The following is a 15,482-nucleotide window of genomic DNA, read 5'->3' on the forward strand; positions in this document are numbered from 1 at the left end:
TATTAATACTCAGTAGCCTTCCTGTACATCAGTAGTAAAGCACCCAGAATGTAACAAAAGGCAGAGTACCAGTCACAAAATGCATTCAAGTATAAATTGTTCAGGAATTATCTTAACCCAAATAGCTGTAGAGAAAATGTAAGAGTGCCAAGGGAAGCAGCCATAGCAGCAGGCCTGGACAAGTGGAGGCCACCGTACGTTGTGAAGGGACAGCTCAGTGCTACAGAGACGTCTGCCATCACCAAATTGATCTTTAAGTTTAATGCAGTCTAATCAAAATTTCAGCTGAATTTTTTAAATGCACTTGATAAATATACTCTAAAGTGTATGTGGCATAATAAAGGGCCCCAGATTGCTTAGAGAACCATAAGGAAGATTAAATAAGAGGCTTGTCCTGGCAGATGTTGGGTTATACTGCAAAGTCAGAATAATTGAAACGGTGTGATGTTAGCACACAAATAGTTTACAGGGGCCAGTGTGATGGAAGAGACAGCTCAGTGACAACAGGAATGGCTACTGGGTGGTGGGCAGGGAAGCCAGCTCTCATGAGGGAACAGGGGAATCTGCTGTCCATGCGAAGGCCCTCTGGGTGGAGTAGAGACTGAAGGACAGGACAGGAAGGACAGGAGCACGTGTGCCAGGCGCTGCTCTCCAAACACTCATCGTATTGACTCATTTATTTCCCTCAGGGACCCCATATGGTAAGTACAGTGGTTATTGCCCCACTTTCCGCATGAGAAAAATGAGGCACAAGAGCTACTGGATGTGGCCAGAGCCTCATGGGAGTTAAAAGAAAATACAGTGTATCTTTTAGACTTGTGGGCAGAAAGGACTTCTTTCTAAGAATAAAACATCAGGAGCATAAACCCTAATGTAAAGAACTGGATCACATCAAAGTTAAGAGCCTCTGGTCGATAAAATTCTATAGGCAGAATTAAAAGGCACATGGCACAGATTGAGGGGCAAAGAGCTTTCAGCACCTAAATCAACGAGAAACTAACATTTGATATCCCGGGAATTCCTATAAACCAATAAGGAGAAGATAAAAAACCCAAGTCAGAAAATGGACAGAAGATATCAATAGTCAGTTTACAGACAAGGAAACGCGAAAGGCCTGCAAAAGTGAGAGGTGCTTGAAACTTGCTGTTTAATGAGCCACCTCGTACTAGACTAGCGGGAATCAGAGACGTGGCAGGTGCTGAGTGTGGACGGGGGCCCTGCTCCCCTGCCAGTGGGGATGCTGATGGGCAGCCATCATGGACAATACAAGGGCCTCCTTGAGGATCAAGAAGTCGCCAGTATTGCCCACTCTGGCATAAAGCGCTGAGAAATGCCCCGGCAGGTCCACTGGGCCCACGGACGGTTGTGTTCACTGCAGCATTGTGCCCAGAGGGCAAGGGGGAGGAGGGCAGTTGGTGGGGGTTGCTGGGAAGCCAGGTTGAGTGGGGAGGTGTGCACCGTGGGGTGCTGTGCCATGGCCAGCAGCATCAGGTGGGTCTGCCAGGTGGTGCTGGGTTAGACCCGCACCCCGAGGTGTGCGCTGCAGTGCCAGCTGTGACTCAGTTCACATAGACAGTGACTCTGCATTTTCCAAGAATCAAAGTAGTACGTATTGAGGGTCTCGGGGTGGCCGCCTTGGTGGGCAGGGAGGGGAGGGTGGGCATGAGGAGGAGGAGTAATGAGCCAGGTGACTCAGAGTGTCAGCAGATCTTCACCCTTCAGTTCATTTTCCACCTCATCAGTTGTCTGTAATTCATCTGAAAGCCACCTGTGAAATCATCCTAAAATTAGGTTTTTCATAAAGCAAATTCAGCACAGGCCCCAGCCTCTCCTGGTGTGTCAGTGCAGGAAATCCAGGCAGAGCAAGCAGGCAGCAGTCGGAATGTCCAGCCCACAGGGCCACTTGTCTCTCCGCCAGGAGCCCTGTGAGGGGAAAGCAGCCCTTCTGTGTCCATCTTGCTGCCCTTGGGCCCTCAGGAGCCTCTTCTCCCACTCCGCCTGCTGTCCTTGGCCCTCTCCCCTCCTTGCATGGGTACTTCTCCCCCTTGTCAGAGGGCAACTCGAGAAGGTCAATCGCACCCTGCTCACGGGACATTATCCAGCAGGCTCATGGGGGTCTGTCCTGCTGACGGTTTAGACAGTGGGCTCAGCCCTGAGAGCAAAACACTTTAACCAAAGGCTTTTTCCTTCAAACAGGTTCATTTGACACCTTCACCAAGTCTGCAGTTTTCTTTTGTGCTGTCGTGGGCATGTTATCCCCCAAATTCCTCATTTGTAGGAGTATTCTGAAACTCTTGTACATTTCTTTTTCTGTTTTGCACACTTGGCTTCACCCAGAGTGTTGAAATCCTATCGGTATGTACAGTGGTGCGGGACCATCCTTTGCCAGACGCCAGCTGCATCGTATCACCCCTTTTGGCTCCCCTGTGTGTGATCCTTTCCTCCCGTGCCTTCCCAGTCACTGCCTGTGGCCCCTCACCTGAGCATGCTCAGCCCCAGGACTGTGACGCCTGCAGTCATGATCCCAGAGTCACCTGCATGTACCCTCCTCCTCTGCGTGTGGGTGCCTGTGGTATCTGATGCTGCCTGTCATCTCTCTACTGCAGTGAGGAAGGTAAAGTGTCTACCTCTCAAGATGCTGCTTGTAAAGACGTGGAGGAGAGCCCTGAAGCGGCAGAGGTGAAGTCCACGGGCCCCCGGGCCCCCAGCAGTAGTGCAGAGCAGAGGTAACTGCCCGCCGCCTCAGCTCCTGCCCAGGCCCCACTCTGACTTTTGCTATTGTCTCCTGGGAGATGGGAGGGAAGTTGGCGTCTTGGGGTCTGGAGGGCTAGGGGTAGGGGGTCACACAGCTATCCTCAAGCATTCAGTGACTTACTCAGCACAGTAGCATTTTCTCCATCCTTATGTAATCAGGGTGCTGAGCGGAGAACTTAGAAGCAGCACTTTATCCCTTTACCCAGAAGCCGAAAACTGGCTGGGTTTGGAGATTCAGTACCCTCACTGGCTCTTCGAGAAATCACTGGGAATGAAAGAGTCTCTGATGCTGGTGTTTCTCCTGCCCTTTCTCAGAAGGGGTGCTAAACTGAGTTGATATTGGGGTCCCTTGGCTGTGGCGGCCACGTTGTCATGGGCCCCGAGCAGTCACCCAGCCGCTAGGCACAAGCAGCTCCTGGTGTTCATTTCCCCAGACATGCCCTGGGGACCCTGGGAGAACTTTCCTGGAGACCCTGTCACATATGTAGCTTGAGATATTCTTGCACCTTAGGTGACTCCCTGTTCAGTTTTGCTTTTGCAAAGTATCACCTTGTTTTGATCAAGTGTGATACGCCACTGCCAGAGCTGAGTGATTTGGGATGTGATGTCTTCTTTCTGGCTGTGTTTCGCTCAGGCTGAGCCGGTGGTCCGAAGGGTAGGCTGGCCTGGGCTGGGCCCTAGCTCGCACCAGAAGATGAGGCTTTGCCCTTGGGCCACAGGGAACTTGGCTCAGCACTTCATAGAGTTCATTCTTTTTGTTAAATATAAGTCTGTGTATTCCTTCCATAAGGAATAAAGGAACCTTTAAAGCCATTTCAGAGAAGTTGTACTTTTTCCCTTCAACCCCCACCCCTCAACTCTTCTAACATTTTAGGGGGTGACCTAACCAGTGGGAACCAGCGGGGGGCACTCTGTGTTCACCAGTCAGCAAACCTGTACCTTCTGTATTGCTTTTTGTTTCATGGAAATTTCAGCCGGAATAAGAGGTTTGCTTTAGGGTTTTTTGTTCTCTTTTGTTTTTGTTTTGCATGTAAAACTAGTTCATTATAAAAACTGTTGGAGCATGTGGGGCTCTAGTGAAGGCTTTGGAGGGAATGGCAGGTGACATTCCAGCTTTGGGGGAACCCAGAGCTGTGTTTGGGCATATCATCTTTTTGGCCTGGGTTTACAATGTATGTTTTTTTAAAAGGTCCTCTGTAGGTCTGATTCCTAATCAGTTATGTCATCTCCCTTATGTCCACCTGTAAATTTCCTTTCTGTTGATAGCAGTCTGAAAGGCAGGGTGATCTGAATCTGTCCCCATTTGGAATAGTCAGTCGTTCAGGAGTCTGTTCTTGGTTTCTCTGGCCTGAATGGTGCAGGATACAAGGTCATTTCCCTGGCTCTCCGGAGTGTGGAATTGTTTGCCTCCAGGGCAGACTTGTCTTTTCCCTGCCCAGAAACACCTGGTGGGGAGAGCGAGTGGGAGAGGGGGCACCATGTTCTCCCTGCGTTTGTCCGTCTGTCCAACACACCCTCGAGTGTAACAAACACACAGGTGAAGTAGGGGCATGTGGAAAGAGGTGCTACTGAGGAACAAGTACAGCTGGTTGAGAGGCGGTCGTCTTGGGGTCGCGGGGAAAGGCCTCCGGGAAGGGGACATTTGAGCTGCAGTCAGGGCAGGGCGAAGGGTTCTGTTACATTTGTGTTCTAAAAACAATTCATGGCAGTGCTGAAGGTAAAGATAGCCATTTGGGACTTTTCCTCTGCAGTCTTCTCCACACGGTTCCTGTCACAACCGAGTAGCTGAGATCCTTTAGATTGACAGGTGTGCACTGTTGCACATAAAGATGCGCATGGCCGCAAAATTTTATTTTTAACTACAGTTTATCAAGCATGTAAGGTATCTGTGCCAGCCAGTGTGCCCAGCCCTTTGCAGACCTTGTATACTTACTAACCCCTATGGGGGATTATTGTTCCCCTTTTAAGGGGGAGAAAACTGAATTGAGAGAGGTTAAGAAATTTACTTAAGATCACACAGCTTGTAAGTGGTGAAGGCAAGATAAGTTCTGGTTATGTGTGGTTCCAGAGCTCTTGGGTCCCGTATGTCTGTGGTGTATGGCGACATCACCAAATGTAAGTAGAGTGCGGTGTGTGTGTGGAGCCAGTTTCCTGGTTCTCTGTTATGACAGCAGGTGTCTAAAGTGTTCTGTTCGCAGATTTTGAATGCTGGTTCAAAAGGACTTGTTTGCTTCCCAGTTTGGGCTCTATGTCTATTTCATAAAATTTGGGTAGCACCATCAAGAACATCCTCTGTGTCCAGGTTGTAATTTTGGCCGGAAGGTGGGATTCATATGTCCCATTACTACATTGTTCCACCCTGCCCTCCCTGCCAACTTTCCCCTTAACACTTGCTGTGGGGGCCCATCTGTTACAGTCAGTGTTCAACTTGGTTGCCAACAGTGGGTCTTGTTCACAAACATTTTTCTTCCTTTCTTTGCCCTCTTTCAGTAGCAGAATCATCTTTCAAGTGAACCTATATGTAGATTCCAATATACAGAATAGATAAAAAAGCTATTTTGAAGGAAGTATAAGCGTATAGCTCCTAAAGGCTCCAGGAGAAACCATTTAAAAACCACTAACCTATCTGTGCCTGGGTTCCTAGGAAGTGAAGTAGTAGCTTCATGGAGCCCCTGCTCTTTTTTTTTTTTTTTTTCATTGCACTAACATTTTTTATTGAAATGTTGACATACATTATTATATTGGTTTCAGTGTCAACACAGTGATTCAACAGTTATAAAAATTTGGAATGCTTCACAAATTTGTATGATATCCTTGCCCAGGGCCCATGCCAATCTTCTCTATATCATTCCACTTTTAGCATATGTGCTGCCAAAGTGAGCACAATTACACTAACTTGAAGTGGACAAATCCACATTGAGATAAAAGCCATTTAAAAGAAGTATGATCAAAGCATTAAAATTGACAAGGGACTAGGCAAACGGTACCAAACAAACGCAATCAAAAAGAGCAGAAGCGGCACTGTTAATAGAAGACTAAGCAGAATTTAAAGTTAAAAACACTAAACAGGATAAAGATTGGTGTTACATAACTTTTTTTTTTGGTATCATTAATCTACAATTACGTGAGGAACATTATGTTTACTAGATTCCCCCCATGACTAAGTTCCCCCCACATACCCCATTGCAGTCACTGTCCATTAGCATAGTAAGATGCTGTAGAATCACTGCTTGTCTTCTCTGTGTTGTACAGTCCGCCCCGTGCCCCCTCCATTATGCATACTAATTGTAATGCCCCCTTAACCCCGCCCCTTATCCCTCCCTTCCCACCCGTCCTCCCCAGTCCCTTTCCCTTTGGTAACTGTTAGTCCATTCTTGGGTTCTGTGATTCTGCTGCTGTTTTGCTCCTTCAGTTTTTGCTTTGTTCTTATACTCCACAGATGAGTGAAATCATTTGGTACTTGTCTTTCTCCACCTGGCTTATTTCACTGAGCTTAATACCCTCCAGCTCCATCTATGTTGTTGCAAATGGTAGGATTTGTTTTCTTCATATGGCTGAATAATATTCCATTGTGTATATGTATCACATCTTCCTTATCCATTCATCTAAACATAGGGGTGCATCTGTCTTTTTCAAACTGGGCTGCTACATTGTTAGGGTAAATTCCTAGGAGTGGAATTCCTGGGTCAAATGGTATTTCTGTTTTCAGCTTTTTGAGGAATATCCATACTGCTTTCCACAATGGTTGAACTAATTTACATTCCCACCAGCAGTGTAGGAGGGTTCCCCTTTCTCCACATCCTCGCCAACATTTGTTGTTGTTTGTCTTTTGGATGGTGGTGATCCTTACTGGTGTGAGGTGATATCTCATTGTGGTTTTAATTTGCATTTCTCTGATGACTAGCGATGTGGAGCATCTTTTCATGTGCCTGTTGGCCATCTGAATTTCTTCTTTGGAGAACTGTCTGTTCAGTTCCTCTGACCATTTTTTGATTGGATTATTTGCTTTTTGTTTGTTGAGGTGTTTGAGCTCTTTATATATTTTGGATGTCAACCCTTCATCAAATCTGTCATTTATGAATATATTCTCCCATACTGTACAATGGCTTTTTGTTCTATTGGTGGTGTCCTTTGCTGTACAGAAGCTTTTCAGCTTGATGTAGTCCCACTTCTTCATTTTTGCTTTTGTTTCCCTTCCCAGGGGAGATACGTTCATGAAGAAGTCGCTCATGTTTATGTCCATGTTTTTTTCTAAGAAGGTATTATGGTTTCATGGCTTACATTCAGGTCTTTGATCCATTTCGAGTTTACTTTTGTGTATGGGGTTAGACAGTGATCCAGTTTCATTCTCTTACATGTAGCTGTGCAGTTTTGCCAACACCAGCTGTTGAAGAGGTTGTCATTCCCCCATTGTATGTCCATGGCTCCTTTATCATATATTAATTGACTGTATATGTTTGGGTTAATATCTGGACTCTCTATTCTGTTCCACTGGTCTGTGGGTCTGTTCTTGTGCCAGTACCAAATTGTCTTGATTACTGTGGCTTTGTAATAGAGCTTGAAGTTGGGAAGTGAGATCCCCCTGCATTATTCTTCCTTCTCAGGATTGCTTTGGCTATTGGGGGTCTTTTGTGGTTCCATATGAATTTTCGAACGATTTGTTCCAGTTCATTGAAGAATGCTGTTGGTATTTTGATAGGCATTGCATGGAATCTGTAGATTGCTTTAGGCAGGATGACCATTCTGACAATATTAATTCTTCCTAGCCAAGAGCGTGGGATGAGTTTCCATTTGTTAGTGTCCTCTTTAATTTCTCTTAAGAGTGTCTTGTAGTTTTCAGGGTATAGGCCTTTCACTTCCTTGGCTTGGTTTATTCCTAGGTATTTTATTCTTTTTGATGCACTTCTGAATGAAATTGTTATCCTGATTTCTCTTTCTGCTAGTTCATCGTTAGTGTATAGGAAAGCGACAGATTTCTATGTATTAATTTTGTATCCTGCAACTTTGCTGAATTCAGATACTAGTTCTAGCAGTTTCGAGTGGAGACTTTAGGGTTTTTTATGTACCATATCATGTCATCTGCTAATAGTGACAGTTTGACTTCTTCTTTACCAATCTGGATGCCTTGTATTTCTTTGTTTTGTCTGATTGCCGTGGCTAGGACCTCCAGTACTATGTTGAATAACAGTGGGGAGAGTGGGCATCCCTGTCTTGTTCCCAATCTTAGAGGAAAAGCTTTCAGCTTCTCGCTGTTCAGTATGATGTTGGCTGCGGGTTTGTCATATATGGCCTTTTATTATGTTGAGGTACTTGCCCTCTATACCCATTTTGTTGAGAGTTTTTATCATGAATGGATGTTGAATTTTGTCGAATGCTTTTTCAGCATCTGTGAAAATGACGATGTGGTTTTTGTCCTTTTTGTTGATGTGGTGGATGATGTTGATGGATATTCTAATGTTGTACCATCCCTGCATCCCTGGGATGAATCCCACTTGGTCGTGGTGTCTGATCCTCTTGATGTATTTTTGAATTCGATTTGCTAATATTTTGTTGAGTATTTTTGCATCTGTGTTCATCAGGGATATTGGTCTGTAGTTTTCTTTTTTGGTGGGGTCTTTGCCTGGTTTTAGTATTAGAGTGATGCTGGCTTCATAGAATGAGTTTTGAAATACTCCCTCCTCTTCTATTTTTTGGAAAACTTTAAGGAGAATGGGTATTATGTCTTCTCTATATGTCTGATAAAATTCAGTGGTGAATCCATCTGGTCCAGGGGTTTTGTTCTTGGGTAGTTTTTTGATTACCGATTCAATTTCTTTGCTGGTGATTGGTCTGTTTAGATTTTCTGTTTCTTCCTTGGTCAGTCTTGGAAGGTTGTATATTTCTAGGAAGATGTCCATTTCTTCTAGGTTTTCCAGCTTGTTAGCATATAGATTTTCATAGTATTCTCTAATAATTTTTTATATTTCTGTGGGGTTCAATGTAATTTTTCCTTTCTCATTTCTGATTCTGTTGATGTGAGTAGATTCTCTTTTTCTCTTAATAAGTCTTGGTAGGTGCTTATCTATTTTGTTTATTTTTTCACAGAACCAGCTCTTGGTTTCAGTGATTTTTTTTCTTTTGTTTTATTCTTCTCAATTTTATTTATTTCTTCTCTGATCTTTATTATGTCCCTACTTGTGCCTACTTTGGGCCTCATTTGTTCTTCTTTTTCCAGTTTCAATAATTGTGACTTTAGACTATTCATTTGGAATTGTTCTTCCTTCTTTAAATAGGCCTGGATTGCTGTATACTTTCCTCTTAGACCTAACTGCCTTTGCTGTGTCCCGCAGAAGTTGGAGCTTTATGCTGTTGTTGTCATTTGTCTCCATATATTGCTTGATCTCTGTTTTAATTTGGTCATTGATCCATTGATTATTTAGGAGCATGTTGTTAAGCCTCCGTGTGTTTGTGAACCTCTTTTGTTTCTTTGTACAATTTATTTCTAGTGTTATGCCTTTGTGGTCTGAGAAGTTGGTTGGTAGAATTTCAGTCTTTTTGAATGTACTGAGGCTCTTGTTGTGGCCTAGTATGTGGTCTATTCTGGAAAACGTTCCATGTGCACTTGAGAAGAATTTGTATCCTGCTGCTTTTGGGTGTAGAGTTCTGTAGATGTCTGTTAAGTCCATCTGTTCTACTGTGTTGTTCAGTGCCTCTGTGTCCTTACTTATTTTCTGTCTGGTGGATCTGTCCTTTGGAGTGAGTGGTGTGTTGAAATCTCCTAGAACAAATATATTGCATTGTGTTTCGTCCTTTAATTCTGTTAGTATTTGTTTCACATATGCTGGTGCTCCTGTATTGGGTGCATATATATTTATAATGGTTATATCCTCTTGTTGGGACTGACTCCTTTATCATTATGTAATGTCCTTCTTTATCTCTTGTTACTTTGTTTTGAGGTCTGTTTTGTCTGATGCTAGTATTGCAACACCTGCTTTTTTCTCCCTATTGGTTGTGTGAAATATCTTTTTCCATCCCTTTACTTTTAGTCTGTGCATGTATTTGGGTTTGAGGTGAGTCTCTTGTAAGCAGCATATAGATGGGTCTTGCTTTTTTATCCATTCTATTACGCTGTGTCTTTTGATTGGTGCATTCAGTCCATTTACATTTAGGGTAATTATTGAAAGATATGTACTTATTGCCATTGCAGGCCTTAAGATTCTTGTTTACCAAAGGTTCAAGGGTAGCTTCTTTACTATCTAACCATCTAACTTACTCACTTATTAAGCTATTAAAAACACAGTCGGATGATTCTTTCTCTCCCTTCTTAATCCTGCTCCTCCATTCTTTATATGTTATGTGTTTTAATCTGTTCTCTTTTTTTTTCCTTTCACTGCTTTTGTGAGTAGTTGATTTTATTTTTTGCCTTTAGTTAGTATTTGGTTGGTCTGCTTTCTTTGGTGTGATTTTATTTTCTCTGTTGACATCTGTTTAGCCTCAGGAGTGCTTCCATCTAGAGCAGTCCCTCTAAAATACCCTGTAGAGGTGGTTTGTGGGAGGCAAATTCCCTCAACTTTTTTTTATCTGGGATTTGTTTATTCCCTCCTTCAAATTTAAATGATAATCGTGCTGGATACAGTAGTCTTGGTTCAAGGCCCTTCTGTTTCATTGCATTAGATATATCATGCCATTCTCTTCTGGCCTGTAAGGTTTCTGCTGAGAAGTCTGATGATAGCCTGATGGGTTTTCCTTTGTAGTTGACCTTTTTTCTCTCTCTGGCTGCCTTTAATACTCTGTCCTTGTCTTTGATCTTTGCCATTTTAATTATTATATGTCTTGGTGTTGTCCTCCTTGCGTCCCTTGTGTTGGGAGTTCTGTGGGCTTCCATGGTCTGAGAGACTATTTCCTCCCCCAATTTAGGGAAGTTTTCAGCAATTATTTCTTCAAAGACACCTTCTATTCCTTTTTCTCTCTTCTTCTTCTGGTACTTCTATAATGTGAATATTATTCCGTTTGGATTGGTCACACAGTTCTCCTAATATTCTTTCATTCCCAGAGATCCTTTTATCTCTGCCTCAGTTTCCCTGTGTTCCTGTTCTCTGATTTCTATTCCATTAATAGCCTCTTGCACCTCATCCAATCTGCTCTTAAGTCCTTCCAGAGATTGTTTTATTTCTGTAGTCTCCTTCCCTACTTGATCCTTTAGCTCTTGCATATTTCTCTGCAGGTCCATCAGCATGGTTATGACCTTTATTTTGAATTCTTTCTCAGGAAGATTGGTTAAATCTATTTCCCTAGGCTCTCTCTCAGGGGTTGTCTGGGTAATTCTGGACTGGACCAAATTCTTCTGCCTTTTCATGGCGATAGCGGTGGCTGCAGGCAGGCAGCGCCTGTGTCAGCTGGGAGAACAAAGTCCTTTCCTGCTTGCTGGTCGCCTTGCCCTTCTCCGCTGCCGTGGGCGGGGTCGCCATCGGGGTAGGGCAGAGCCCTTTGGGAAGTGGCAGGCGCACCAGGTGTGGTCTTCTGCGAGAGTGGCACCCCTTCGCACCTTGACCCGGTTTCCTCTGCCTGCACCAGGCAGATGTGCACCGGCGGCAACCTTTAGGTCTGGCCCAGGCGTCTGCATGCCGGGAGGAGATTCTGGGCGGCTGCTGGGGGCACGGCCGCTCCCCGGCTGCTCCCCCGCCGCCCTGGATGCACACTCCTGCTCTCTGGCTACTGAGCTCTGTGTTGGGGGCCACGCCAGCTGGCGGAACAACTGGCAGGCTGCTTGTTGCCATGAGGGGCTTCAGAGCTGCGTTGCCACCCAGGGGACTGGGGCGCCCAAAGTTCCTCAGAATTTCCGGCCTCCTGGGCTGAGTGTGCTGGGACGCTTCTGTCCAGCTGTGAGGCTCCTGTCCCTTTAAGACTTTCAAAAAGCACTCACTTTTCTTTTGTCCCTGGGGAGCCGGTTGCAGGGGACCTGCTTGCAGATTTTGCTTTTCCATTTCTCTGTTATCCAGCACACCATGCAATGTGTGTCTGCGCTCTGGTGCGGATGAGTAGGGCTAGGTATTTAGCAGGCCTGGGCTCCCTCTCCCTCCCCACTCCGACTCCTCTCCTCCTGCCAGGGAGCTGGGGTGTGGGGGGGCGCTCAGGTCCCGCCAGGCCACGGCTTGTATCTTACCCCCTTTGTGAGGTGCTGAGTTCTCGCAGATGTAGATGTAGCCTGTCTGTTGTACTGTATCCACTGGTCTCTCTTTTAGGAATAGTTGTATTCATTGTATTTTCAAAAATATATATGGTTTTGGGAGGAGATGTCCGCTGCCCTGCTCACGCCACCGTCTTGGCTTCTCTATCCCCTGCTCTTTCATGGCCCTTGCTGAATGGCTCGGCAGCCAAAGCCCCACATGAAGCTTAGGTGCTATTCAGTTAGATTCACTGGTCCTTTCGATAAATTCATTTGGGAAGCAGTTCATTAGGTTACTGCTAGGTGCCAGGCTTTGCGTTAGGCACTGCACAGTGTTCAAATGAATGTTCTGCACTCTCAAGGAGCTAAGGAAAGTTAATTTTCTGTCATACGTTTCTGGTTTAAGTGCCTCAGATGTGTGTCTCTTACTCTAGGACCGGCCAGCCAGGCCTACCAGGCGACGTGTCAGTTAATGGCCCCGTATGACGAGTGGCTGCCGCTGTGGACCGCAGGCCGCCACCATTCAGGGGCTCGGGAGGCCTCGCCTGCAGCCAGCTGGGCTGCCACGCTGCACACACTCTGCGAGGGATCAGGACCAGCAACCTTTATATTCAGATTCTAAGTCGTTGTACAGCAAAATTCAGAAGTGTGAAAATATTGCACATTGACAAATACCAAGAATTTTTGCGTATGTTTATATTGTATTGTTCTAAATAATGGGTAGCCTGTGAAAAAGATCTCGCTGCCCATGTAATAATAGTAGTAATGCTATAGTTAAAATGGCTGTAAGAATAGTTTTATAAAAGTGAATACACAGATCTATTGTATTTGGAACATAACTATTTGACAATTATTAGTGTGACCAAAGTATTAGGCAGTTTTCATACATTTTTCACCTTGTACAAAATTCTGAATCCATTTCTCTTCCAGGTTGGCAAGGAGTTAGAGGATTGACATGCCCTCGAAGTGTTCTATTGGGTGTTCTGACTTACAAAAGTGGTTTTGAATAAGAAATGTTTGGTGTTCTTTTTATAACCAGTTTTTGATTGGTAACTGTTTTCTGTATTGTTTTAAACGGATCAAAAAAAGTAAGTCTATCAGTAGAGATTTTAAGTATTTATTACTGCAACTTAGTTGATAAAACAATGTCATTGTAAAGCCATCATGTTCTGTTAAAAGTCTTGTTTGCTTGAAATGATTATTCCTACAGGTGAAACACTAGAATATCTGGAGTGTACATGGCTTATGGTTTGGGTTTTTTTGTTTCTTGTTCTTGTTTTCTGTTTTGTTTTGGTAGTTCATCTGCCTTTTAACCCATTCAACAAAATTTACCTTGTAAACAAGTGTCACCAATGAACATTTCAGAGCAGTCTGCATACTTAACAACATAAGTCACATTAGGCAAGTCAGTGTGGAAATGTTTGTGCTGCTGATGGAATTGGAGCCCGTCTGTTCTGCAGGCTAGTGTTACAGCTAGAAATCGAAATCGGCACCTAAGCATGTTCATTGTTTTACTGTACCTTGTGAGGTTTTCACTCGTAAATTCTAAACCAGTGTATTTTTTTTTAGAACTGGTTTGTGTATATATATAGTGATTATGGATACTAATTCAATGTAATTTATAATTTTCTATGTCAATATAAAAATACATCACAGCCTTCTCAAACAGCTAAAGCAATATATTGTATATTGCCATATTGTCTGGTGAAAGGGTTTAAATTACTTCACCTCTTGCACTTTTAGATGCAAATCAGTTTTTCATTTCTGTAATAGAAAATTATTCACGTATTTTTACATCATTTGTTTTTCCTGACCAGTATTTAAAACCAAAAGGATATTCTGAAAAATGGCCAACGATTTTTTTAGAAGTAGCATCCCAAGCAGCGTGCCTAAACATGACATTGCATATGGAAATAAAAAAATCAGATGTCTAATGCCTTATTTCTTATTTACTTTTCCATTGTAAATGGTATAGAAACTCTTTGCGAGGTTTACCGCGACCTCGCACTTGAGGCCAGTGGAGCCAGCAGTGCGCCCTGGGACAGCTGGCTGGGGCGCCACACTTGGCCTCTGCACGCCTCCTCAGGAACCCTTTCTGTGTGAGCTCCTCAGAAGAGACTGTCCTCAGGCGTCCTCCTCTGGAACCTGGCACTGTCAGAGGACAGGCTCCTCTGGCTCCTCTTGGATGCTGACCTACACGGCACAGGACCTCAGGGACTGCTGCTGGATGACGCACTCACGTCTCACCCGGGGAAGGATTTGCCAGCTGCCGCCGCCAGGGCATGGCCCCAGAGGTGGCCTGTGCTGCCTCCTTCGTGTGGACATGGTCGGCTTCTCCATCTGGGGTAACACGGTGTCTGTCTTCATCCCACCCTCTGCTGGTGAAAGAGCATTGGGTAGTGTTTTGCGTTGCTTGTCTTGCGTGGCAGGGAAAGGACACATGGATGGGAGGAACATCGTCTGTTGAGTGGAGGAAGCCAGCAAGGACCAGGAGCAAGGACACTGGTTTAGTTCCCACTTTGGGTTCTGTGTATTGGCCATATTGAATTGCGAGACTAACAGATGTCTACAGTACAATACCTGTATTAAAAATAACAACAAAAATAAAGCCCGATTCTTTGTTTCTAGAAATCTCTTGTACCTTGCTTGGGCTTTAATAACAAGACAGGGTGTAGGGACCATGATGAGAGGACCACTGCACTGCTGGTGTGTAGTGGGTCACGCTTCCTGACCCTGGCTCTAATGCCGTATACCCAATCCTGAGCAGGGGAGGCCAAGCCACACTCAGCCAGGAGGACACCAGCTATCGGGTCAGGCGCTCGTCCCACCCACTACTGTGACCCAAACGCCCAGAGCAGGCAGTGCCCAACACAGGTGCACTTGTCTGTACACCTCCTGTGGACTTGTCTGTAGATGGTTCATTGGTCCTCCAGCTTCTGTTTCTCAGGTGTCATGGTGATGTTGAGAACATGCTGCCACATGACAGTTGCTCATTTCCAATTCTCCTCCCACTCAGATGGCCATCAGTTCTCTGTTTCAAGGAAGGTACATCCCACGTGCCAGCTCTGGCCCAGCACCTGCTTGTACCAGTAGCTTCATTGGAGCACTGCTGTGCCCACTTGTTCATACATGTGGGTGGCTGCTTTTGCATTGTGATAACAGAGCTAAGGACTCGTATTGCCTGACTCCTTCCATAGCCTGTGTTCATTCTTCCATTTTCCTGTCTTTGGATCCTGTGCCCATCCTTATTACATAGAGGTCAAGTCATTTTTTAAAGGGTGCCCAGCTAGCAAAAGACAAGAGTTGTGTCGATTAAGTGTGACACATTAAATATATAGCAGAACAATGCTTGACTGCGTGAGTACTCGAGATTAGCTGTTATAGCACATTCCCAGTCAAATCTTTCTGGTATTTTTTGCTTAGAATTTGACAACCAGATTTCAAAATAGAGCAGTGCGTTGCATGTTCAGCAGCCAGAAGTGCAATAAATGTGTTACAGGCATAGCAGTAGACAAATACTGATGAATAGTCTACAGAAGAGCTCTGACACAGGCCGACGTGTATGTGGCAGTTGAATTTGATA

General features: G+C 44.6%; 1 protein-coding gene and 1 non-coding gene across 25 annotated transcripts in view; one reads left to right on the forward strand and one right to left on the reverse strand.

Annotated features, from left to right (window-relative positions):
* The window catches only part of PPP6R3 (protein phosphatase 6 regulatory subunit 3), a 137,458-nt gene extending 122,928 nt beyond the window's left edge, over nucleotides 1–14,530 (forward strand). For 15 of the 24 annotated variants that reach the window (XM_037011355.2, XM_037011357.2, XM_037011359.2 and 12 more), the window contains 3 exons: nucleotides 2,338–2,355; nucleotides 2,607–2,726; nucleotides 12,334–14,530. In XM_037011355.2, the coding sequence (XP_036867250.2) occupies nucleotides 2,338–2,355; nucleotides 2,607–2,726; nucleotides 12,334–12,385 (190 nt within the window). In that variant the 3' untranslated portion in view covers nucleotides 12,386–14,530. The remainder of the gene's footprint in view (nucleotides 1–2,337; nucleotides 2,356–2,606; nucleotides 2,727–12,333) is intronic. The other 9 variants (XM_037011360.2, XM_037011356.2, XM_037011362.2 and 6 more) reach the window with 1 other exon arrangement.
* On the reverse strand, nucleotides 5,532–5,638 carry LOC118971184 (U6 spliceosomal RNA). The gene has a single exon (XR_005059517.1). It is a non-coding gene; the product is annotated as a U6 spliceosomal RNA (small nuclear RNA).
* Nucleotides 14,531–15,482: the final 952 nt, after the last annotated feature.

The sequence above is a fragment of the Manis javanica genome, chromosome 11, assembly GCF_040802235.1.
Source record: "Manis javanica isolate MJ-LG chromosome 11, MJ_LKY, whole genome shotgun sequence".
Classification (NCBI taxonomy): Eukaryota; Metazoa; Chordata; class Mammalia; order Pholidota; family Manidae; genus Manis; species Manis javanica.